Source organism: Heterocephalus glaber, unplaced genomic scaffold (genome assembly GCF_053883595.1).
Source record: "Heterocephalus glaber isolate CG9 unplaced genomic scaffold, H.glaber_assembly_v1.0 deba00001454, whole genome shotgun sequence".
Taxonomy (NCBI): Eukaryota; Metazoa; Chordata; class Mammalia; order Rodentia; family Bathyergidae; genus Heterocephalus; species Heterocephalus glaber.
The window spans coordinates 16277596-16303071 of record NW_028258303.1 but is presented as its reverse complement, the minus strand read 5'-3'; the positions used below and the strand labels follow the sequence as shown (position 1 = coordinate 16303071).

General features: G+C 36.4%; 1 protein-coding gene across 1 annotated transcript; it reads right to left on the bottom strand.

The window, feature by feature from the left end:
• Positions 1 to 266: 266 nt before the first annotated feature.
• On the bottom strand, positions 267 to 25476 carry Fgf5 (fibroblast growth factor 5). The gene is made up of 3 exons (XM_004847999.3): positions 24776 to 25476; positions 17242 to 17345; positions 267 to 7454 (listed from the first exon to the last, which is right to left on the bottom strand). Exons 1-3 carry the CDS (start codon positions 25131 to 25133, stop codon positions 7107 to 7109), a joined length of 810 nt encoding a protein of 269 aa, XP_004848056.1. The 5' UTR covers positions 25134 to 25476; the 3' UTR covers positions 267 to 7106.

The window sequence follows — 25476 nt, the reverse complement described above, 5'->3', positions numbered from 1 at the left end:
GGGTGGTCCTCTGCACACACCCTCAGGGAGAGAGACATGAAATATTTATTGACTGCAGGCCAATGATGCAGGAGCGCTGGCTGAAACCACTGCAAGGGTGCCTCTAACACCCTAGGTAGACACAGCAACATTTGCCAGCCCCCTCAAATGTCCTGGGGGAGATTGATTTGCACTAATTTTAGCAGTCCAAAAAGCAGCAGCTGTTCTCAAAGGGAGACTGATGTGTAATTCTTTGCTTAAGGCCAACAGTGGGAGGTGATGTTTTATAAAAAATGTGCCCAATTGTTAGCAATTTTCTGCCTTCTAGCAAGCAGGTAGGAAAAGAGCTGAAAAGCCAAACACAGCCATATCACATCTTGATTTTTAAATTCACAACCTGTTCCTATGTTGTGGCTGTCATTGTTTTGGAAAATAAACAGGACCCTGGAAAGTGTGGGGCAGATTTTCTAATTGCTGAGGAATCCTGAAATCATATGGTCATTGATTTTCTAATTCTAGCTATTGGGTCAATTTTTCAGCTGTAACAGATGGAATTTAAGATCTCCCTAAAAGGCCTGCATACCACTTTTCTATGTTTATTATCTTTAAATGAGCATAGAAAAATCTTACACCCTTGACAAAATCCAGGTAGGTCAATAAGCATGAAAAAATGCTATGAATTCCTAAAGGGAACACTGAAGGAACTTGTAAATTAATTCCAAAATATATCATGTAAACTACAACTTAAGCTTTTGGGTCTATTATAGTAAACAATGTCCTAACATATTAAATTCCTTTGGCAAGAGCAGATGCCATTTTTAACCTACTAAGAACTGGATATAACATTCAAAAGACATGATTCACTGTCGTGAAAACATAAACAAGAATGTAAGTTTCCTTCAAAACACGTACTGTGTTTAAATCTACCCCATAACCCCAGCACAATGCAGGTATAATGAGCTAAATAAACATTGAATATGTTTACTAGAAATGTACTAGTGGTTCCTGTCATACATTATTAGTGACCAAGAAATCATTATTCTTTTAGTTTGAGCTGGCTCCTTTGGACCTTGGATTTTTGCTAGAGGGAGTTGATTTTGCATCATTAAACATTCAACTCCCTTGATGAGTAGAGAGAGCTTGTGGTCTGGGCTCTGCACCGGTAAGCTGGGATGGAAGTGTATTTCTCTCATTTACTCTCCTGCTCTCTAGATAGTAAAGGCTAAGAATCTAACACATGATTCCTAAGGTGCAATAAACCATCTCTTGGAGCTGACCCAGTTTTCTTACATGGTGATATAAATAATGTGCAAGTTAAATGAGCATGAATTTCCCTCCCAATCACAGTGTACAGCAACTCCAGGCCACAGAAGGGGTTTATAGAAGTCATTGTGATGACTGTTATTCTTTCCCTACTTAAGCAGAACATGTGTTTTTGCCCTTTTGCAATGCATCATTTATGGAAAAAAGGGGGAATTCACCAAAAAAGTACTACATTTATGTGGCTTTTTCTTTTCCAAATTTAAACTCCTTGTCTTACATGCTCTGTCAGGATGTGGACTGACATCCTGGGAATAGGGGAAGTCTTTGTATGTTCTCCTTATGCATTTTCTATTCTAGTAGACAAGTCCAGTTACTCTCAGGGGCCTTTTGTTGAGACAAATTTAGGACAACTAGCAAACTTTAAAAATGTAAAGCTATAACCCATGTCCAAGTATGGGAACAAGTTAAGGAAGGCACATACCCTGTCAGGAGAGCCCTATCATAAAATGAAATGCTGCTGTTGGAAGCAAAACAATAATTGCTCTCTGGAAAGTAAAAAATGTTGTGGTGCCTCCTCAACAGAAATTCACCTCCCTGCATGAAAATCTGATAAATTTTCCAGTTTCCCACAGAGGGAATGACAGAGAATTTAATGAGAAACACATTGGAACGGGACCTGTCACTGTGTGATTATGCATTCACTAATCTCTCTGTAGGGAGAAAAAGGGGGTTCAGCTCCTCTGGGTGAGTTTATCTGAGTGAAGGGAAAAAAATACATCTAGAAATAAATTACCAAAAAGAAATGTCAGCACTCTCCTACTGATACCTACTGACATCCTACTGGACTGCTTGTTTGGCCTACAAATAACCAAACTATCAGGATTAGCATATTTTTTAGCATATTTATCTCTCTTTTTGATTGCCAATAAAATCAAGGTGTCATATTATTGTTAATTTATTCATACCTAAATGATGTTCATAAGTGCTGATAGTTTCAGTTTAGTCTCAAAATTTTTGTGAAAATAAAGTACAGTGAGGAGACAGTGGATCTTCTTATTCTTATGGTAGGAGCTGTCTGGGCTCCTATAGCATGAAAATTCTCTTACCTGTCACCACCATCTTCATCAAACAAATCTCATTCAGCAACTCTATTCATCCTCAGAGAAGTTTTTGGCAACTAATATAGGCCAAGGACCTAGAAATATAAGTATATACCAAGTTCTGTGAATAAATAGGTTGTCCAATAGCCTCAAGAATTTAAGCCAGAGAAATACATCATTCAAAATTGTTATCAGCCAAGAACATTTCTTATGTTCTTTTTATTAGCTTGATCTTAGATGGGGGCAAAATGCAATGAAAGCAGATATATTCCCTGGAGAAGTTCAAAATATGAAAGTACATCATTATAAGCATTTATGAAAATATACAGGACACATATTAAGCAATAAAAGATATCTCACTAGTTGAGTACCTGGTGCAAGGCAGGGCCTTAGAAAAACAATTCCCAAATCATGGGGAAAACAAGAGAAAGATAAAAGACAGTTGTATCATGAGTTGTCCTTATTTGGGGGACTGATGTCAAGTAGAGATTATTCGTATTTCTTTATGAATTTCCAAAAGACATTTTAGAAAAGGAATTTTAGTCACAGAAGAGGTGTTCAAAAATTACATCTTTAAGGTCCTAGAAATTTTTGTTATCAGCAGTAATACTGCTTTGACCAATCCCTTCTGATTAATTCAAATTTTTGACGTTCTTCATAAAATGCCAAATTCAAACTTGATCCCAATTTTGTAAATCTCTTGATCTAATCTCACCCTTATTCAGTTGTTTTCTGGGGATGCGGTGGGCAAACTCAGGGCTTGGCACATGGTATGCAGGTGCTCTACCACTGAGCTACATCCCCAGCCCTGTTTTGTTTTGTTACTAAGACAATACTTTTCCAAAAATATTGATATCTATTACTTTACTGTTTCATGTGGTTATTTGGTTTCATCTGAGCACAGATTATTAGTTTTATTTGAGGAGGAACCAGGTCCTTTTTCTTACACCTCAATAGAAGCAATGACATTTAAAAACTCATACAATTATTGATGATTATCTGGAAATGATGTTAGAGATCAAATGGTGGAGGTCAAAATGAGGGTGAGAGAGTGACTTGGAATAACTATGGCATAGTCACATAGAAACTAATTTAATAAGCTAGCTGTGGTGGCAAATGCCTATAATCCCAGTATCTCTGGAGGCCAGGAGAATCGCCGTGAGTTTGAGGCCAGCATGAACTACATAGTGAGACCCTGTCTCAAAACAAAACAAAACAAAAAAACAAACTACTTTTATAAACTAAACTGTGTATACTAGCTCTTGATTTATAACTGAATATATTAACTTAATTCACTTGACTGATTTAATGCTGAGCTTCTTAGATGTAAAAAGGCATCCACTGATTTTGTGAGCCATACTCATTCATCTAAAAGTTTCCTTCTTTCAAAAAATTTTAAAAAGATGATTGGCTTTTGAAATACATTTTATGTGATCAGAACACAGATTTAGCAATAAAGTAAATCCTAAAGGAGGTGTAGAATTCCTCAGATAAGGCATTTTTGTTTGCTTCCATTGCAGCAATGTTTACAGTACTATTCTATTATTAAGACTAGCCCTACGTGGGCTGGGGATTTAGCTCAGTGGTTCTGGCACCTGTCTTGCAAGCACAAGGTCCCAGGTTCAATCCCTGGTACCAAAAAAAAAAAAAAAGAATAGCCCTTTGAGCAATCAGCTGCAACTGTAAAAATGGGTCAGGTTTTCAGTTTTTAATTAGTGCAATATTTTCACTTTGTTATTAATAATGTGAAAAATCAGGCTCAATCTCACTTTCATTTGGGACAGAAAAAAAACTGAGAATCATTCAATTTTCTAGTTTAAGATCAATTTTATAAAACATTTACCTAATTGCTTTATGATGTTTTAACTGACTGATAGCACTGTACTATATATGTACATGTGTGTATATGCATACACATATAGTATTATGGAAATAACTTTTGCCAGTATTCCTGATTAATGTCACCCAGTTTTGAACTTCTGGAGCCCTATGACTCAAGCTTAAAAACCTAAGGTAATTTGTGTACACTCATTCCCTCAAATTAGTTTCTTTTTTTAGAAGGAAATAAAGATAAAATTTGTGAAGAAAAACGATACTGTTATTATCTCATTGTGAACCTCAATCACTATAGATGCTTCAAATAAAAAATAAATTAAAAACTAAACATAATATAATTAATTAAAATATCAGTCTGAAGACATTTGTCACCCCTCTTTCAGACAAATGGGATCCTAAATATTAGTGTAAAATATACTGACATTTTTAGATGAACATAATCACAACCAAACAACTTTATGTGGTATTACATGGGTCTACTTACTTAAAAATAACTTTAGAAACTAAAAAGCATGAACTCTTTTAGAAGGTTATGAGGAGTTATATTTATACATGTTATCTGTCCATGAATTCATTCAAGTAATTAATTTGAGTAACTTTATGCTTCCCTGAACATTAATTAAATATAATTGTATATAGCCAGTAAACTAAAGATAAGTGTAATATTTTCTTTTAATTTTAGCTTGGCTTTAAAATTTGAGATTAATGAGTCTTAATTTGCATAACATATATGTTATGCAATTTTAACCTTCCTGTGTTAATCAAGTCAAGCTAAGAGTAAAAAATAAATTATTCCTCTTCAGTTTAAACTGAGTTGCATTTAGCCTATACTATCTGTATATCCACTAATTAGTTAACAAACTAAACTACAAACAACAGTTAGTCATTATATCCTTTTCCTTGCTTATTTACATACACATTTACTAGTCTCCTTTTATAACTTAAATTCTTCATAGATACAAAAAACTTAATAAATAGTAAGTGATTCTTAATAATAGATTAGAATAAACTAGAAGAGTATGTGTAGCTTTACACTATGCATATAAGGTGATTGCTAACTGAACAGGACTTGGAGATATCTTTGTTTGCAAAACGTCATTGTTTCATTTAACCAATGAGTAAAGTATAAACTAATTAAAACTTCTGTAGCATTTCATTTTATACTTTTAAAAAATCATACATTAAATGCAAGTAATATTTAATCAGATTTTTGGTTTTATAATAAACTACTCCATTAGAGTGTATGCATGATGTTGTGATGTATAGGTGGGTTTTTATATATTATTCATAATATATAGTTTGTTCCCAATAAAATAGAGCAATCTGTATGTGTGGTACTAGGTTTAATTTTGATGAACTGTTTTTGCACCAAAATTAGCCATACTTTGTTTCAAGAAAAAAAAGTTTACCAGTATTCTTTAAACATAAATACAAGCCACAAACTTTCTGTGAACTCCTTTGCTCTTATAAGAAAGACATACCCCCTACCCATGAACTATACTTTTTATTGCAACATTTCTGAATATAAGATGAACATTGTATTCCATAGCACTCCGTAAAAGTGATTATCCAAGAAAATATATTTTATAACTCTTCATAAGTTAAATATTCTCTGATTTATGTCCAGCATTCAGTACTTGGGTTGAGAATGAAATGTCATTTTAAACTCATAAAATTCCTAAATTAAGTTTTCCATATCACAGGCCAGCTTTTTTAAAAATATACATCAGAAGTTTCCTTATAAAAGGGCAAATCTATTCACTGTAATAGTTACTTTTAGGGTAGAACGCTCAAAGGGTGTTTGAGTAATAAGAGTATTTTTGACAATGAGACTTGACATAGATAACTATTCAATGATTCATCTCCTTCAATTCTCCATCTTTCTGCACTAAGTGGTTACTCTCTGTGGATCTATACTGTAATCATGGCTGAGGCTCATAGAAGTATTTTTAAACTCTCTGATTTCACAGTGTATGCTTGATGGACAGAATAATATGTATTCCTTCAGCTGTTCAAGAATGAGGGCAGGGGGTAGTTAAAAGAAGAAGCAAAAGGAAGACAGAATTAGATCTCAATCAGTTCTGCAAACCTAGCGTACTGTCACCTCTAATCCTCCTTACCTCCCACTCTTATTTCCATCAAAATGTCCTTAGATTTTCTCTTTACTTCTCACCATAACTGTACAACCCAACCACTAAAAGGGTAGGATTCTCCATGTCATGAATTTGCACACACATACACACAAATTCAAGCTGAGCCTTTGGTGCTATGCAAGAACATTTAAACATTTTTAAATGTAGAGCTAAACATATTATCTGAGGTATGGCTAAAAAAAAAAACCCAAAACAACAATAATACAGTGAATTAAAAAATGCAAAAGAAATACACATCACAAACAAGCTATAAACACATTTATAATTCATAAACAGCATTAAAATGATTGCTAATGTCATATTAATTGAAATAAGAAAAGTAAGAAAATATGCTCAATGCAGAGGTACTTTAAAAAAAAACCAAAAACCCAAAAGTTAATAAAATATTTTATCTGCATCAAAATATTCTTTGGAAACCAAAAATAAAAATGCATAATGTATTTTTTGAGTTGATCTATAAAAGACAAAAAATACAAAGTCCAAACTATTTAACTTCCTGAAAATGCAGAATTCTAAATATCCCCTAAGCATGAAGCAAAAGGCTTTTTGTGTTCCTGAACTGAAGCAGTGCGCTCGTTGCATTGGTACAAAGTATTCCAGTTCTGTTCCTATCAAAAAACATTTTTGTTTCAGTTAAACTGAAACAAGTGACCTGGTTTCTAGACAGTGTAAATATAGCTGAAGCTGTGTCCAAAAATTTTTCTTCAGAGCTCAGAAGACACCTGTAGAAACTCCTGAGGGAAAAGAATGTTTTCTCCCAAGACCAACACAAGTATTATCCAAAGCGAAACTTGAGTCTGTATTTCCCTGTATTGGGACTTCTGCGAGGTGTAGAGAGGGGGACCTTTGGCTTGACAGGGTTAGGTGGCTTCTTTTTTTCAGGGATAGTTACAGTGAAAGACAGTTCTGGCTGCTCCGACTGCTTGAATCTTGGTAGAAAATGGGTAGAGACATGCTGGGGTTTAACCCGTGGGCTGCAGCCTCGTTTAGCTTTCCCTCTTTTATTCAGGGCCACATACCACTCCCGCCCAGTCTTTTCAGTTCTGTGTATTGCTGAAGCATAGGTATTATAGCTGTTTTCTTGAAATCGTTCCCTGAACTTGCAGTCATCTGTAAATTTGGCCTACAGGGGAAAAGAAAAGGAAAATTAAATTGTAGCAATACTTTCAGCATGTAATAAAATGTGAAGTCATATCAAAAAGGCAAATCAAGAATTTCATTGATCCCTTGCCCTCCTCTTCCATTCCCTTATATACAGATATATTTATTTCTTTTAAAGTTGTTTTAAACTTTCTATTTTTGTTTCTATATCCCTTCATTATTCATCTGTGTAACAATGATTTACATTCACTATGTGCTTGGTGACATAATACCAATGTATATACAAATGATAATTGGAACTCTTAATTTAAACATTAAAAACTCTTCATTTAATGCATTTAAATACTCTGATGTTTTTTGAGTACTTGTAGTTACATTTTTTGTAACATTTTTTTTTTCTTGTGAGTCACCAAGAAAACAAGTAGAAGTATATTACGAAGAAACAAATGTCTCATAAAACATGAATTTGTGTTTTGAGAAATGGGGTCAAGGGGCCGGGGATTTAGCTCAGTGGTTCCACCCGAGTTCAATCCCTGGTACCAAAAAAAAAAGGGTGGGATGAAGAGCACAAGCATTGGGTCAGAAATGCTACCAAATGCTGATTCTGCCAAGCAAACTCTTAGCTTTCAGCTCCTTATCCTTAAATCTTACACCGGTAGGGCTGTTGTGAGAATTCACACAATTTTTCTTTGGGAGAGATCTGTAGCTTTCAGTAAAAAAGTCCTTAACTCCTAAGGAATTGAGAGTTCCTGCACTAGTCCAGACTACCAGGTTTCACAAGTGCAGGGAGCTCCATTTCATAGGATTCCTGGGCTTGGGGAAACCAGTGTTTCATCCTCATCTACGAAAACTCTCCAGGCTATGTACTTCTGTATCAGGCAAGACATTCTATACTGGATTAAAGGCTCATTTTTTTTCCTTGCTTTTTCTAATTTGGCAAACTCTTCTTTTAATACAGATCACAATGCTGTTACCTGCTAGGCATTTTACATAGGTCTACTGCTTATACAAAGCACTGATAGCATTAGAAGGCAGCCAGTATCAGAGCACTAACAGCAACACAGTTCTCTTATGGACAACATTTTATCTGAGTTATTTACATTTAAGTGCAATAAAGCTCTGTATTGGGAGCTATGAAGCTATGTATTTAAATCTTCCACAACTCAGAAGGTGGATGTCTGGATTTGATCTCCAGGAGGCTGAGAGCAAGTGTGTCATCCTGCATGTGGCATTCCTCTCTTACTGTCCTACAACGGGCCAGCCTACATGTGGGCCAAGGGGGCCATAGTGACATCACTGTTGAAAAGCAGTTATTCTTCCTATTTTTTTTATTCAAAAGACTTTTTTTTACAAATTAAATATAGATTTGTTTACAGCTGCTGAGCTCTTAAAAGCACTCTCTCTCCTTGAATTAAATAATCCCAAAGTTTTATTTTAAAATAAGTTCTATAGCTACCTGGAATGTTCCTAGCTGCATAAATAAGCATTGTAGAATGGCATGAAACATTTCATTGAAAAGAATAACAGAGGCTGGGGCTGTAGCTCAATGGTAGAACATTTGCCATTTGCTTAGCATATGTGAAGCCCTGAGTTCAATTCCCAGCAGCACATTATGTTCAAAAAAGTATTTTTTTAAATGTAGTTTAATAACAAACATACCATATATAATATATAATGTGTTTTATATGTACTGAATCTTTATAAATATACTATAGCTTGGCCTGACTTCTACCTCTGTTTCACAAAACTAGCAGTAAAAGCTTTATCCAATTTTGGTACTTAAGGTTTTTAAAATGCTCTGTATTATTTAGCCTTTCTTACCACTTATTTTGTCCAAAAAAATAAAGAATATGTCATTTTTCCACTGATATTGCTGATGAGCACACATGCACACGCACGCGCGCGCACACACACACACACCATATTAAAAACCTGCATCAGTTCCATTTTAGAATTTCTCACATGTGTGAAAATCCATGTCCTTTACCCCATAAAATAATTTCATGTTATAACTTTCTCCTTTACTTCTCAAGATTCATATTCTGAATTTCTTTCTTGGAAGGAGACGGCCATTCAGGGTGTTGTTTTTTTAAGAACCACCTGACTTATGGAGCAGAAATGTTCAGAGTTCTGAAGACACACACACTACACAAAGCCCTTCAGCCATTCCAAATCCTACAGGAGTCCTGACAGCCAGACTGTTTTGACTTTCTGGGTTAACTTCTAATTTAATGTTTTGTCTGAAAAATTATTCTAGCTCTGATGGAAGAGAACCACTGGAAACAAACATTTCAGTGAATTTTTTGACCAGGAGATCTAGTTTCTTCCTACAGGATCAACTGCTCCTCTCAGTATTATAGCCTTGCTTAGATGAGAGAGTGACTCTAGGCAGTCCATCTTTGTATGTAATGTCATGCACAGGACATCATGGTAGCAGGCTCATCAAGAAGCATAGGTCTTAGCCACAGATAGGAACATACATCTTTAACAATAGACAATTTTGGTTCATAAATTATTGAGAGTAATTTTCATGTTTAAATTCTCCTTCAAATTATTAGAAGTCCTTTAATAAAATGTATACTTTTAAAGTACTATAAATGCATTATTTTGGAGCTGGGTGTGGTGTTACATGTCTGGAATCTCAACACTTGTGAGGCTAGGCAAGAGAATTTCCAGCTTAGGGCCAACCTAGACTATGTAGTGAGGCTCTGTCTTTAAAAAGCAAGCAAAAAAAAAGGTATAATTTCTCTAGGAAAAATAAAGTTGAAATAGAGACCTTTTTTTATAGTTAAGGTGCAAAGTAGGAAGGTGAATTAAATTTCAATTAAGTGATTGAAATCACATCTCCCATCATTTCACTACCCTACTACTATCAGCTACTACAACAACAAAAAATCAAGATGTTTCCAAGACTCACTATCTTTGTTTCAAATTCATTTTTTGATTATTTATTTACTGTTTATTAACTGTAACACATGCCAGGCACTTTGCTTGTTGTCACTTTGATGTCCTGCCCATGTTCTTCGACAATCTCTGTTGTTCTCTTTAATCTCTCCTTTATCTTCCAAGTGTCAAAAAAACTTACATTCAGCAAGCCATAATTACAAAATCAAAATGAAATGCTCAAATCAACTAATACTATATAGTTTAGTGTACTCCTAGTTGTCAAAACAGATAAACATGTTAAACTATGCTTGCTTGACAATCCACACTATTCCAAGGAGGAGAAACACACTGCTGGTGAAACAAGAACCTTTCATCGGAAGACACTGTCTTGACTCTACTCATCTCTTCTCACAATGAAAAATCCATTTTAAATGATAGATGTTTTAAAAGGTCAAGTTCAGTTCAAAAAACTTAGATTAACTAAAATATTCTGAAAAAGACTAATTTTACAAAGTTGAAATTAAACAGAGGATGAATTCAACCAAATAAAAAAATTTCCCTGAAACTATATTGTTTAAAAACACTGCCTAAAATCTCTTAACATGGTTTTGTTCCAATAAATAGTAAATAGCATGATCTGTGATGGCTGGAGATCTTGCAAAGAATGAATGGAGGCTACACAAATACCAATACTCATTATGTGTAATTATGGAAATGAATATTCAGTGTATGAAAGAGGTATAGAGATAGGAATGAATTTGGATGCATACCAGTATAAACCTCAAAAAGTTTGTGAAGTATGCAATCAATTTTAATTCTCCTATTTCATCTTGATTTCTTTGATTTGCCTCTTTATCCTAAAAAAACCTTAAAAGGATAAGAAATAATTAACTAAGTCTAAATGATTAAAAAGTTTTGTGGACTGTAATAAAAAACAAGTATTGACCAAGCTGTGCTCAAGCAAAGTTCCCCTGCTGTTTGCATGTCTCACCCCTGCTTGTTTCCCAGGCCTCCTTTTGGTGCTCTACCTGACAGGGTCCCAGGACAGGCCCTGCATCCCAGGCTACTCTGTGTGGCTCTGCCTGATGCAGGGCTGTGGGCACCCAGAGGGGCTGCCTGTCACTCCTTACTGCACAAACTCCATGTCGCTCAGTTGCCCCCCTGCCATGCAATCCCCAAGGGCATGGGCTACAGTCCCTGCTTGACACTGCACTTCTGTCCATTCTGTATGTCAGTTCTTCCTGCTGAGTAACCACAGAAGTACACATGTTGGTTTTAACAATAACCAAGCTGGTTATGTAGTAAGGAATATCAACCACAGGATCACTTCTCCAAGCTTCGTCAATTGCCTTACAATTACTTAAGAAGCAAGTTTAATAGGCAGATTCTCCATCTCCAGAGATTGTTTTAGTAAGTGTAAAGTCAGAATCTGAACTCATATCACCACCCAGCATCCCAGTTGATTTTGAGGTAGGTGAGGTAAAAACCTACTCAAGAGACACATGGCAGCAGATAGAACCTTTTGTGCTGATGTCCTTCCTAGCTCTGTAAAGCTGGGCTATGGAAGGCAACTATGTGGCAAGTGGTTTACCTGTATTATTTACCTCTTACAATAACTCCATGTGATTCAGATACAATTATCTGACTTTCAGTCAGAGAAATAAGGAAAATGATCCACTTTAAGCCCCACATTTATCAAATGCTACATTGGGCATACGACTTAGAATTTGTCTTTTGATTCCTGGACTAAAGCTCTTTCCATAACACTGCAAGATGCAGGCCATCTCCCCAGATTTCTTACAGTCTTGCTCTGAGTCATCCCATGTTACAATACTGATAAGTGATAAGTACACTGCCCAGATATCAGAGCAATATGACTCCATCCCATGATTTAGGACATGAATCTCTGCTGTGTGTCAGTTCATCACACCCAAACTTCCTCAATAAAGTAGGCCTGTTTGCCAGTCTTCCAGACTCCAAAACGTAAGGGGAGGGGATTAAAATCAGAAAGGCAGAGTTCTATTCCGTGGCTTGAATTTCTAGACATTTGATTTTACTACTATAAATGGAAAGTTCTTATAGGTTCAGGTAAGTTTCTGTGCAGATGCCTTGATGTAGCTCATAGTCTTGACTGACAGAGTGGAGTTTAATAGGTTATTTTTTAAAGCTGATGATAAGTATTGCTTAAGCCTCCATTTCCCCACTCAGTAAACATGCCCAGCTTTAGGGGCTGCTGACTCCTCCTCACTTTGCTCCCAGCACCGGAAGTCCAGTCCAGACTCTCCTCGGGACCAGCCAGCTGGCACCTTCTGAAACCAGGAAAGGAGGATGTTCTAGTCCTTGCTTAGGGCTGATCAAGCACACATTCCATGCCTGTTTCGTAAACTCTGCAATTAGCTTTCCTTCCAAACATGATCTCCTAAAACCCTGAGAAACAAAAATAATCCCACCACATGCTTCTTTCTGGATCTTTAAAACAAGCTAATATATTTTACCCACATAAGTAAGGTGGTATCTTACATAATTTATTAAAAGATTATGTGATAATCACCTTTCCCAGGATTTACATCTTTTAAGGAAAAACAAGATGGGCAATAGGGCTGGAAGAAAAGTACAAGATTATGACCTTAGAAAATCTTTCCGTCTTTAAGAGTGAGAGTTTGGGAGTTCTGCTTACAAATTAGGTTCTCAGAAAAAGGAAAACGCCATGGATAAAAGGCTACTGTATGAACAAAAAGTCTAAACCAAGGGGAAAAGGTCAATGACAAATAGGATTGGGAGCTTGTCTAGAAAACTGAGGGGTCACAGCTGCCTGACCCTAAACTCATAAAGAAAGGGACAGAGGATCATCAAGCAGCTGCTAGAGAGCAAATTCAGGAAGATACATTTAAACATTAAGTACTAAATACTCTCCGGTCATTACTAAGTGCTTTATATATACCATCTCATTTAAAACACCCAATCATCAAATATACATGATTACTGTAATATCCCCCCTTTTATGGTTAATAAAAATTAAGGAATACAAATATTAAGTAAAAGGACACAGTTGGTAGTAATGGAGTGGGATTTGGCCTTGGGTGATTTAACTGCGCGCTCAACCACACACGCTAGGGTTTTAACTCTCTCATCTGGCCCCACCTCAATAAAATCCAGAGACCTTCAGTAAGGACTTCCAACCTGGGAGACCAGGAACAGATGAGAGAGAGAGAGACAGAGAAGGGCACTTGGTCTCTGAAAGTACCTTTACATGGGAATGTGTTGAGACAGAAGGCAGAGGCCATGGGGGTGGCTCAGACTAACTCTCCTGGCTCTCTGGGAAGCAATTATCTCCTTTCACTCTCCCTGATTCCTGACATATTCTAGGAGAAGACTGTACACCTCCCTCCTGCAAAGAATGCTGGGAAACCCTGCATGGTAGGAATTCGGCCACATTATGTACTTAGAGCGTCCCAAAGGTTTTGGGGAGGGGGGCTGCATGTAGATGTCCGGCTTGAAAGACAACGGGGATCCCAGCATATCTAGACAGCTGAAGTTCAAATGAAACTTCTGTTATGAGTCAGCAAACTCAACATTGATGCTGTTTCAATCTAACAGCTCTCAGCTTGCAGTTTGGCATCTTGTGAAGACTTCTATGAACAAAGCAAATCTTTTATGTTCAGAGAGTTCATCTTGAAAGTGGTTCTCTAAGCAACACATCACCAAGCTGAATAACCAACATTTGTAAGTCTGTGCTAAGTCTTGTGGCAGACACATCCCCTCTTGTCTAGACTCTAAAATCAAGTACAGGAGACAGAAGAAAATAGGGGTTTGAGGGGAAGAAGGAGCGATCAAAAAAGTGTTCTGTATGGAAAGCAACTAGAAGGAAATTTGCAACTTTAACATATCTAAAATTGCCTTCTTAATCAGCTATAGAGTCCTATAAATAGTCTAAGAATGTGCCATAGTATTAATTTTTTACACATTGTATAAAAATATTACTAAATTATGCTCTTATTAACTCTTCTACATAGGTGAAAACAATGTAATTGCTTTCAATATGCAGTATTTTCTTTCAAGTTAACTTCTATCTACCCATTATTATAGTGTTTGAAGAGAGAGAGAAAATTTTAAGCAGATACAGTCCTGGTTCAATCACTTGTTAAATTGTGTAACCTTAGGAAAATAATTTAACATCTCAGGCACTTTCCTCACCTCATTATCTAATGGGATAATATGAGTGAAAGAGCTTTTACAGAACTACGAAAGTTCATTATCCAAGCCTGGTAACCAATTTTTAATACTCTGTTACTATAAAAACCATGATGAAAGCTCACTATTACCCAAGCATATTTCCCAATGCAGTGAGGGAATATGTTTCCCTAAAATTACATTTTATATATAAAAATACTTTAAAAGTATAAAACACTTTATATTTCTACTCCACATTTACTTTGCAGATAGAACCGTAAAGGTATGCTTTAAATGCTGCTACATAATTATTAATTCAAATCAACTCACAAGTTACACATCTAACCTTAAGAGTATGAGTTGATAGCCCTTTTGGTGATGATGTAATTTTGTAAGAATCAAAACTAAACCAATAATCATATTTAAAGTAACAAGAACAATTTTTCAACATGTTTAACTAGAAACTGAAAACAAGAAGGAAACCAGCTGGGCATGAAACTGATAATTGCTAGGATTAATACAACCTCTAACTTCTTTATAATATAATACAATCTTTACCTTCTTTAAAAATAAATTATTTTATAATTCAACTAGGTTTCCATCTAGCGAAAAGTGTCAATAAAGCTCAGATAAGAGAAAGTAGGCTTGGACAATTTGTTTAAAAGGAAGCCACATCATCATATGGCTTAATTTTTTTATCTACAATTAAGCTCAAAGTCCTCAGAATGACTTTTATATCAAAGAGCGTCAGTGAGTGACAAGGGCAAGACTTGCTTTGTACTGTTTAAAAGTCGTTATTCCATGAAATAACTTTAGCCTGCCAAGATGAGAAAGAATAACAGATGCTGTTTTTGCATTATCTGCATTATTTCCACCAGTCATCCTTAGACATTTGGGTCAAATTTCTAGAAATTTGTTACTTGCATTTGACAGAGGAATTATGTCCCCTAACCTCTCAGTTTGACCTTTCTAATTGGCATCCATTTATAATACTTTGCTTTCTGTGGCAATTATACTTAAGCCTCTCGAATTTAATCTGTTGGGTATTTTTTACATGTACTAGTACATAATTCAGAATGTTTTCAAAGTTGAGACTTTCACACACAATAAACCAATAAAAGGCAGTTTTTTCACATATTATTGTGCATAGATTCTGAAGGTCTTTTAATCTATTACAACCTTAAAGTAAACTGAGAAAAAGTTATTCTGTCCAGATGTGTTTATTCATTATTTTATAGTCCATATGTGGATTTTAAAAAATCAAGTATTACTTTTAAAGGTGAAATGTCTGTTTTCCATAGTGATGCAAATTTTGTTCCTAAAAACCAAATAAATTAAAAAATCAATTATTTTCAATTGCTCATCTGAGCAATTGTTTCATAGATTACTATATTACAGTTCACTACATTGTAACAGCCAGATGAGCAAAGGAAATAGGTAAATCATTTTATAATTCTCATAATAAATGGGTAAAAGTTTAGCAAAGGTTTCTATTCATTTTAATAAACTGATATATTAGTGGTTTATCATATCTATATTATAGTTACATTATTAATAGAATAGGCAATATTTATTGAGCACTTACAATGTATGAAATATTCTTCTAAGTATTATATGAATTAGCCCATTTAATCTTCAAATAATTACAGAAATTGCTCCAATTCTATAGTGCCCTTCAAAAGTTATTCACAAATTACTTTTAGATGCTAAGAAAAGGAAAATTATAAATGTCTTACACATAAGGTCAAGTAGAATTCTCATTGAATTTTTCAAAAGTGTACAAAATAAAAATCTCAAATAATAAGTTTCAAGTAATGGAGTTCTTGATTAAAATTTCTAATATACTGTGAAAATTGGAAAGGTGATAATTTGGAAATTTATTAATTAGAATTAAGGAATAAATATTAAAAGTTTAATTTTAAAGACAAATAGCTTTGTAAAAATTATTAATGTAAAGAGAGTATGCCTCTGAAAAAGCACAAATAATTTTTCAGGGCCATACATACATTCTATTACAAATAAACAGAATCTGAGTATGGAAAAGCTAAGCTAGACATGTTGTCTTTAAAATGTTCTACTACTTCATGGGTGATCGGCATTTTCGTAACAAAGCACAGAAATACTTTGTAAATTGATTATAAAATATACAAATGGTCTGAAAAAATTTAATGCAAAATTTGCCTTTATAGTAATAGAAATTCATTGAAATTTGATGTGCCAAAAGTACAAGATAAAAAGTCCTCAAATTCACGCAAAATATCTTTCTGGAAGGTCTTCTCATTACTAGTTTTTCCCTCTCTGTTAGTTAATATGAAAATATGTTATATCTAATTTTTGACATCATTAATGGCTTGGAAATTTAAACAAGAACTTCATCTACTAAACATACACACCATCACTATGCACATGTAAATTAAAATTTTAGGTAGTGTCTTACTGCTATTCTACTTCTCTGTACTTGGGCCCTTCTAAGAAAAAAAGAGATGACCCTGGCTTTGAGAGGGCTATTTTCAAATGAACTTACCCTTAAAACTTGTAGATTCTGTAATTTTTTTTGAGTAAGTAAAATAGTTAAATGATTACTTATAGACACATAACAATTCTTTTGGTTATATGTACATATAAATTTACAAAAAAAGTCCTCTCTCAGCAAGTGTCTGTCATATCTACCAGTTTGGAAAATCGCTTCATTCTGTGTTACAAATGCAAAAGCTCCATAACACCTTTAACAGATATAAAGTAGTTCTACTTACACTTGCATGGAGTTTTCCTTTTTTTGACATCGCTAAAAATTTGTTGCTGAAAACTCCTCGTATTCCTACAATCCCCTGAGACACAGCAAATATTTCCAAAATACCTAGGATGACAGAAATCCCAAAATAAAACACAGACTCTTCTATGTATCATATGAAGAATTAAATTTCTACATATTCTTTCTATTCTGTATTACTATGGTTAAAAAAGAAACAGTACCTAATGCCCTCATTTTGTATGACTTTCACTATGCTTTTTAAAAAGGTTAGCATTTATAGTCATTTAAAATTATTAATTTCAATATTAAAAATTTAATCCCTTTCATTGGCAATTTCTGCCCCCCCCCCGCAAATAATTAAGTTGCTTTTACTAAAGAAGGCTTGGCCATAGAATCTTTTCTAGTTCTAAAGGAATTGAAAAGACATTTTTTCTGAATGGTTTTTGAAATGATTCTCACTCATTTTTCCATCAAAGATAATACATTACTTTTAATACTAAAGCACATAAAGTCTGTTTTCACAACTAGCAAAAACAATTCAAAAGTCTGGTATAATACTTATCTGCATAAGATAAAATAGTACTTATTTGCATTTGCTCTTCTCTAGTCATAACAATTTAAGAGGATATATTTTTTATACCAAGCTCAATCACTTAGTGAGTAGCTTATCTAAAGACTTTACATAACAAGATACTAAAACATTATAGATGATTTGGAATTATCTCACAAATCAGTCCAGTTTTTAATGGATTATATTTTCAGACATTTTGCATTTTGAACCACTTCCTGAAAAAAATTGAGATTTTATTATATTATTGTTTATATTTTATATTTCATAGTTAATACTATCAAGCCAATGTCAGTTTCCTGCAATAATTTCAAAGTCCACATCAACTGAATCAAGAAAATCATTCACCACAATTTCACAGAATATTTGAAGAAGATGAAACTCATAGTTACATATAATTGGAAAGCCTTCCTATTTATCATAAATTCAATATATAATATTACAGAAACATGAGAAAAGTATGATGTTTTGTTAGCTACCTATACAAAGTTGCAAAAAAGAAACAAATAAAAAGAACAAAATAATATAGTTCACTAGAGCTAAAACAGGATCTGTCCTAGAAAAGAAAGAAAAGGAGGGAAAAAGAACCTCTCAATATTTCAACCCATGCTATTCTAAGCATATATATCGCAATACGATATCTCATTAAAAAAATCCACTAGATTGTCCCAAAATGGGAACCTATTACTACAATATTTGAAATACATAAAAATTATTCAATTTACAAGAAGTATACATACATATAGATGAATAAATTTATTGAGCATTTATATTGTACATTGCAAGCTAACCATCTACAATTATAGCAAATACTGCTGCTTAACTTATTCAACTTGGTTTCTTAAAAATTCTTGATTAGAAAGTTCATGGGGGGGAGAGGATAACTAAAAAACTGGACTTTGTCAAAAACATTCTTATCCCAGAGTAAATAAAATACATCTCACAAAATCTGTAGAGCTTAATGCTTTTAATGAAAAATATTAAAAGGAACCATTTTTGCTTTTAGGAAGATACCATTATACAAATTGGTGTCCTATACAACCATTCATTTGAAATGCTATTTACAATAGATTTTGTTATTAAAAATTATTTGTGACACACACCAACATATTTAGAGGAATTGTCATTTTATCAAATAGTAATAAAGCACACAGAATTTATAAAGTAATGCATTTAACTTACCAAAATTAAATTGCAAAGATATGTCACATGAAGTGTATTTAACTTTATGAAGTTGAATTACAAAGATGTAATAATTATAGTAATATTAAAATATGACTAGAACATCTGATATGAAGTCACATTTCTGTCGGAATTTACAAATGATATTGAGAACATCACTAACGATTTTAGATATTTGGGAGATCAGGGATGTGATTATGAATACTACATCGGTGTGTTAAATGAGGGCCGGGGATTTAGCTCAGTGGTTCCAACTGCTGCCTCGCAAGTGCAAAGTCCTGAGTTTGATCCCCGGTGTCAAAAAAAAAAAAAAAAATGTGTTAAATGAGAAGGGAACATGACAAGTCATCTATGTGAGGAATGACTGACGCCAAAGAGGCTACATGAGGTTGGTGGAAAAGGGGATTTGGCTGTGTTTCCTCCAATTTACCCACGGTTCCAGACTGTTAGTATTTTATTCCATTATTGGGAAATTACCTGGTTTTATAAATTCAAATCCATTGTATATTAATGGAAAAATATATGGTATTATTAAAATACAATTCTTGTAAGTATATGTGTTTGCAGGCTAATTTTTAAGATGTTGAAATAAAAGGGCCTTATACATACTTACTTAATAAAAATAGTATTGTTTTGTGTAACTATTGCTTTCTGACCACTAATATATTCTGTTTTAAAAGAAAGACCTCATTTAGCCTGTATCTCAGCACTCTGTACATTCTGTGTGTATGTGTTATGTACAGCTTTCATTGCAATGAGTTTTAAATATGAGGAAGATTAAATAATATATGTGAAAGTGTTATTTTATTACATATTAAATGATTTCTTTTTTTTTTTGTACCGGGGATTGAACTAGGATCCTTGCGTTTGCACAGCAGGTGGCAAAACCACCGAGCTAAATCCCCAGCCCAAATGATTTCTTTTGTTATGAATTTCAGAATAAAAATTTGTTATACTTCCTCAGAATGGGAAGATTGTACTGTATTTAGCTGAAAGCTTAAAAATACACTGTTATATATGTATATCATTCTATCTAATTTAATAAAGAATGGAAGAAAAAGAAAAGATGAGATTAGATGAAAGAATTCTTTTTCACACTGGTAACTTTCATATTGATCTTTGAAATTGTAAAGTAATTATGGCCTGATCTTGGGAACACCATTAAGATCATAACATCTTGTTTTCTAGAATACTGGAGCAGATTCTACAAGATTCTCACAATTCAACTTCCTGCTTCCCCTCCATAAGAGAGCACAAGTTTATCTATTTTGTCTGTTTCACAGTGCCAAAATCTAATAACTCATTAAAGAATTCTACATAAGACTTTAACCCATGTGCATTAAGCAAACATATATAAATCTGAGGGAACATTTCCCTAAGAATAGCTTTTTAAATGTAATTCCTGCACTGTTATCATTAGGAGTCAGTCATAATAAATTTGATAGAAATTTACAGTTCATCTCATGGGTGCCAAGAGCAACATGTGGAAGACAAAGTTTGCCTCATGGATCACAGGTAGTCAATGACTGCATGCTACCTTGAACTGTCTTCTTTGACCCTCCCCATCACCTCTCTTCTTTCTCCAGGTCAGGACACACCATGTGTTCTTAGGCAGTACTTTCCTGCTATTGCCACTCTCTCCTGCTGGGTGGGATGAGGACTCAGTGTAAATTAATCCACATCAAATCACCGGTGACCATGTGTTTATCTTTCCTAAGGTGTTGGTGTTTAAGACATTGGAAGGAGGCAATGCTTAACATAAGAAAGTAGCCTCTCTTGGTAGACTTTCAGGGTTGACATCTAGGTTGAAGGAAGCAATGATTTCTTGTGTTGGTCAGATTATATACACTATTCAATTCACTTATTTATAGGGATAGCCATAACTTATGAAGTAAGTTTATTTCAATAAACACCTATCTGTATCTTTTACTTAATCCTCTCCATATTTTAATATAATAAGGCTATATTATTATAGACTTGGTGAATAAAATCCAGAAAAATGCAGAATTCTATGTATTCAGAAGCTTTCAACAACCCATCTGAAAATTTCCAAAGAAAACGTATTTTAAAATTGAACTTTCTCTATTCGCATCCAAACAGTAACAGATATGTTGTGCCAAGTTTTCAAATCTGAATTCTGAAATATTCACTGTGTGTAGCAGCCTTTACTGATTAAATTAGAAACAGAAAATTTCCACTTGAGTTTTTCCACATAGTGCATACATATTCTGGTTTATCTAAGCTTGGGAGTCTATCTAAGGTCACTCTATGACACCTAAGGTGATGAATTCAGATTTTTAACAAATCAGTACAAATGATTAGTCAAAATATATGATTATTAGTTTCTTAGGAAAATATGTTACTGGAACTTTTATATTTTATATGAATGTTTTGTGCAGTCATAGCCTTAAATTTTTCCTCCCTGAATTAACCATTACCTGATTTCTTATTTTTTTTTCCATTTAGTTCATTGGTACATTTTAGGTATACAATACAGTTACATTCATCATTGGATCTTGTACCTTTACATGATGTATCTTGGTACCTGATTTCGTATTCTTCAACGGCCCAAGACAAGTCAACGTAACAGTCTACTGAAACTAAACTTGAAATAAATTAAGGCAATGATTGAATCATATCATCTGTCTTGTCCATCTTTCTTTATCTTTCCCAGTATTTCCTTGTACTAAGGGTTTATATGCAATGAGCTTGATTCCATTTTCCATCTTCAAAACTGAGTTACTATTGTGTAAAAGAAGCTAAGACTATGTTAATCAATATACCTAAACTACTAATTATGTTTGAAGTCTCTGGCCAGAGTGTGCATTTCATGCTGAAACTAGAAAATATTCACAATTTGCAAAAATATTTATCATCAAGTGAGAATTGGGAAACACATATGTATTTATCTGTTCTATATGAAAAAATCTTATTAGATTATCTTGTTAGAATGCAGTTTCATGGCAAAGTTTAGCCTTTTTTCTGAAGTAGCTGGCTTATAGCAAAAAGAACTTAAATTTTCTATCACCAATAACTCACAGACAACAGAATTAGATGATGTGGTAGAAAGTAACACATCCTCTATGGTCCTGACCTAGCTCTTGTGAGACTTTGACAAATGTTTCCTGGTATACTTTACACAACAGTCCATGACCAACACCTTATTTTACAAAATCTCAGGAAACCATCAAGTGCTACCATCAAACAGGTAAATGACCAACTGCAATAAGCAAGCTGCTACTTTTCTTTCATAGCTATATAAAAGTAGAGACTCATTTCAAACTTCAAAATACATGCCATCCTACTAAATATGAGACAATCTATAAATTCTTAATTGAACAATGATAGCAAAACAATTATTCTGATATAAATATTTAAGTTATGTTTTCCATGAGAAAAATTTATGGAAGACAAAATAAAACAAAACAAGAACAAAAGCTAGCACTAAAGTAAGCAAAATAGCGTGCTTAGTGAGGGAGGTGTCCTATATTGGGTACAAGAATGAATGAATGAATAAAAGCAAGATATGTGAAAGACACACACTCTGAAGAGATGTTTTAAATGGAAAAAATGAGAAATGGCTGGTTACATTAAGTTTTATTGAGGAAATGTTTAGAAAACATCTCTGTTCTTTTATACTTTTTGTTCAACGTGGATTTTAAAAAAATAATTGTACCTTGAAAACAAAAGATAGTGATCAGTTCTTTAGTGGAATTCATTCTCTGTTGACCTGTGCTTTCCTTGTTTGCTTTTCTATGACTTCCCTCACCAATAAGGCCTAAATTGCAAGAATTTTTGACACCTATGGTGTCTTTGTAGAGAAAGGGTAAATTCTTGGAGATGAGCCTGGCTTTCAGAGATGACCTAGCACACTGAAATCTACTCTAGACACATCGGGTCGGCTGCCTGGGCTCCAAACTGCTGCTTACTGTCTGCTATTTTTGGATCTTACCTTGGGCACACAAAGGTTATCCTCAGTTGGTGCTGATTTCCTAGATAAACTACAAAAAGAAGGGAAAAGACAAAGCATTTCTGGAGGAACAAAAAATTAAAGACTGCCATGAGTGGAGAATAAGCTCTGATGCCTAATAGAAAGGAGTTGAATGGGACAAAATAGAAGGTGAAATAGAAATGCTGAAATAGACTTAACTCTAGCAGCTGCTGACATCTCAGAGAATTCGTCTTCGCACCAACAAACCAGGCTACCCTTATAAGACTAAAATAAACTTGCAAACAGGCTTTCTCAGAGAGGGGTTCCGGCCTCGGGGTTCACTGGGGCGCACAGGGCCAGCTCTCAGCGGGACGCACCAGGACCCCTAGCCACGTGCGTGGCTAGCTGAGCCGCGCACCTCAAAAGACCTAGCAAGCTCAGGGGGCCGGCGTGGAACTGCTACTATCCGGGTGCATACTGCCAGGTCCCCCACACACAGCCCTCATAACCCATCAGAGGAAGCCTGGTCAGCCAGCTACTCCTTCTCGACGTTTGCAACTCCAATCAGCCTGGCAGGCCCCTAGCAGATTGTCAGTCAGACGCCGAGCCCCGGGCTGCTGGGAGCCTGGGTAAGCCGGAGCCTTCGTGCCGCTCCCATCGGGTCTTGGTCTCGGACTGAGCAAGTTCGCTCCACCTGAGAGTGAGCAGGCTGACTCCTGGGCCGGGAGGCTTCGCAGCGCTACCTCCTGGCCACGTTCCCGCTCTCCCTGGCGGTCTCCAAGCCCCGACTGTGGTTTTATGTGGCTGAAAAAGCGATCGAGACCAACTGAGGAAAAGCTTCCCGGAGATGACCCTAGTCCCTGGCACATCCCCAAATCACCGCTCCCTCCAGCTGCCAAGAAGCGGTCAGAGAAATACAGGGGAAGCTGCTATGGTCTGGAAATGCAGATGGGGTGGACGGGCAGAGAGGAGAGACAGGAGGAAAAGAGCGCTGATTAGAAAACTAGGGAGAAAACTGAAAACTTGATTTGCAAAAATTCCTGCACAATTTGCACCCATATCAAAATGAACCCCTTCTGTGTGTCTTTTAAAATGAAGAACTTCCCTCTAATTGTCCTAGGGTGGACACACTCCTAACACGGTATTGTCGCGGGCTCAAGACACTAAATGTCTCCAAACCCATCACTGGAGTTAATAATTCCAATGTCCCTCACGCGCCTCCTTCTCTAAACATGTCCGGTTTTCAAGATCACTGGCTTCTTCCAAGCAGTCTTCCCTCCTCTCTCCCTCCCCACCCCACCCCATATTTATACATATGTGTGTATACATGTGTGTGAAACACACATATGTCTATATTCTTATATGAATATACACATACAATATTAATTTAGGGCCTATGATTGTGACTGAAGGAGGGACGTATGTAAGATCTGATCTGTGTTTAAAAAATAATAAATAACTTCGCCTATGTGCAGGGAAAAGGATGCACTTCGATGCTGAATTAAAAATGCCAGGGTAGTTCACTCCCAGAAGGTAAACAGAAATTGTAGGAGGAAAAGGAAGGAGGCTAGTCTTGCGGACCAGGGCATCCTGGGGACAAGGCGCCTGGCTGGGCACTGGCCTCGGGTCACCTGCACCTCGGGAGTCGCCATTCCTCGTGCCCACGAGAGGGGTGCGCGCGCGCCATGGAGACGCCTCTCCTCGCAGCCTGCCAGGCTGTTGGCAAGACCAGCTGCGCCCGTCCAGGACCGAGACTCCAGGAGGTGCACCTGCGGCCCAGGGAGCGACGGCTGTCCCTCCCGAATCTCCGGCTGCCCGCCTAGGACAGGTTCTTCAGGAGAGTGAGCAACTTACTCAACATATTGGCTTCGTGGGAGCCGTTGACTTTGCCATCCGGGTAGATCTGCAGATGGAAACCGATTCCCACTCTGCAGTAGAGGCTGCCGGTCCGGCGCCCCGAGGGGCTCCACTGGAAACTGCCCTGCTCCGAGCCGCTGCCCTGGCTGCCCCGGGAAGCCGCCGGGGAAGAGGGCGCAGAGGAATGCGTGGAAGACGTCGCCCTGCTACTGCTCCGGCTGCTGCTGGAGTCTCCCGGGTTCCGAGCCGCGGCCGCGGGTCCAGGTTGCCCTTTGGGAGCCACACGCTTCTCCCCGTGAGCCCAAGCGCTGAGGATCAGGTGGCTGAGGAAGAGGAGGAAGAAGGACAAGCTCATTCTTCCAGCCGCGGGGGTCCTACAAGCATCTTGCAGGGCTGGCTCTGGGCTCCGGAGCCCCCGCGCAGCTGCGTGCCTCTGACGCTGTCCCCCTCGCCACGCCGGGTGGACATAGCCTCGGGGAAGGCAGAGGGAGAGGGGGAGAGAGAGGCCACCGGAGCGGATCTCGGCGCTGGCACCGGGATATTTATAACGCCAGTGATCTCACTGCTCCGTGCACGCCTGCGGAGCTTCCCCTCACCCGCCGCTCTGTGCACTCCCTGGCCGGTGCGGGGAGGGAGCCTCGCGGTCCCGGGGGCGGGGGTGTGAGGAGGGAGGAGACGCGGAGGGAGTGGGAGGGGAC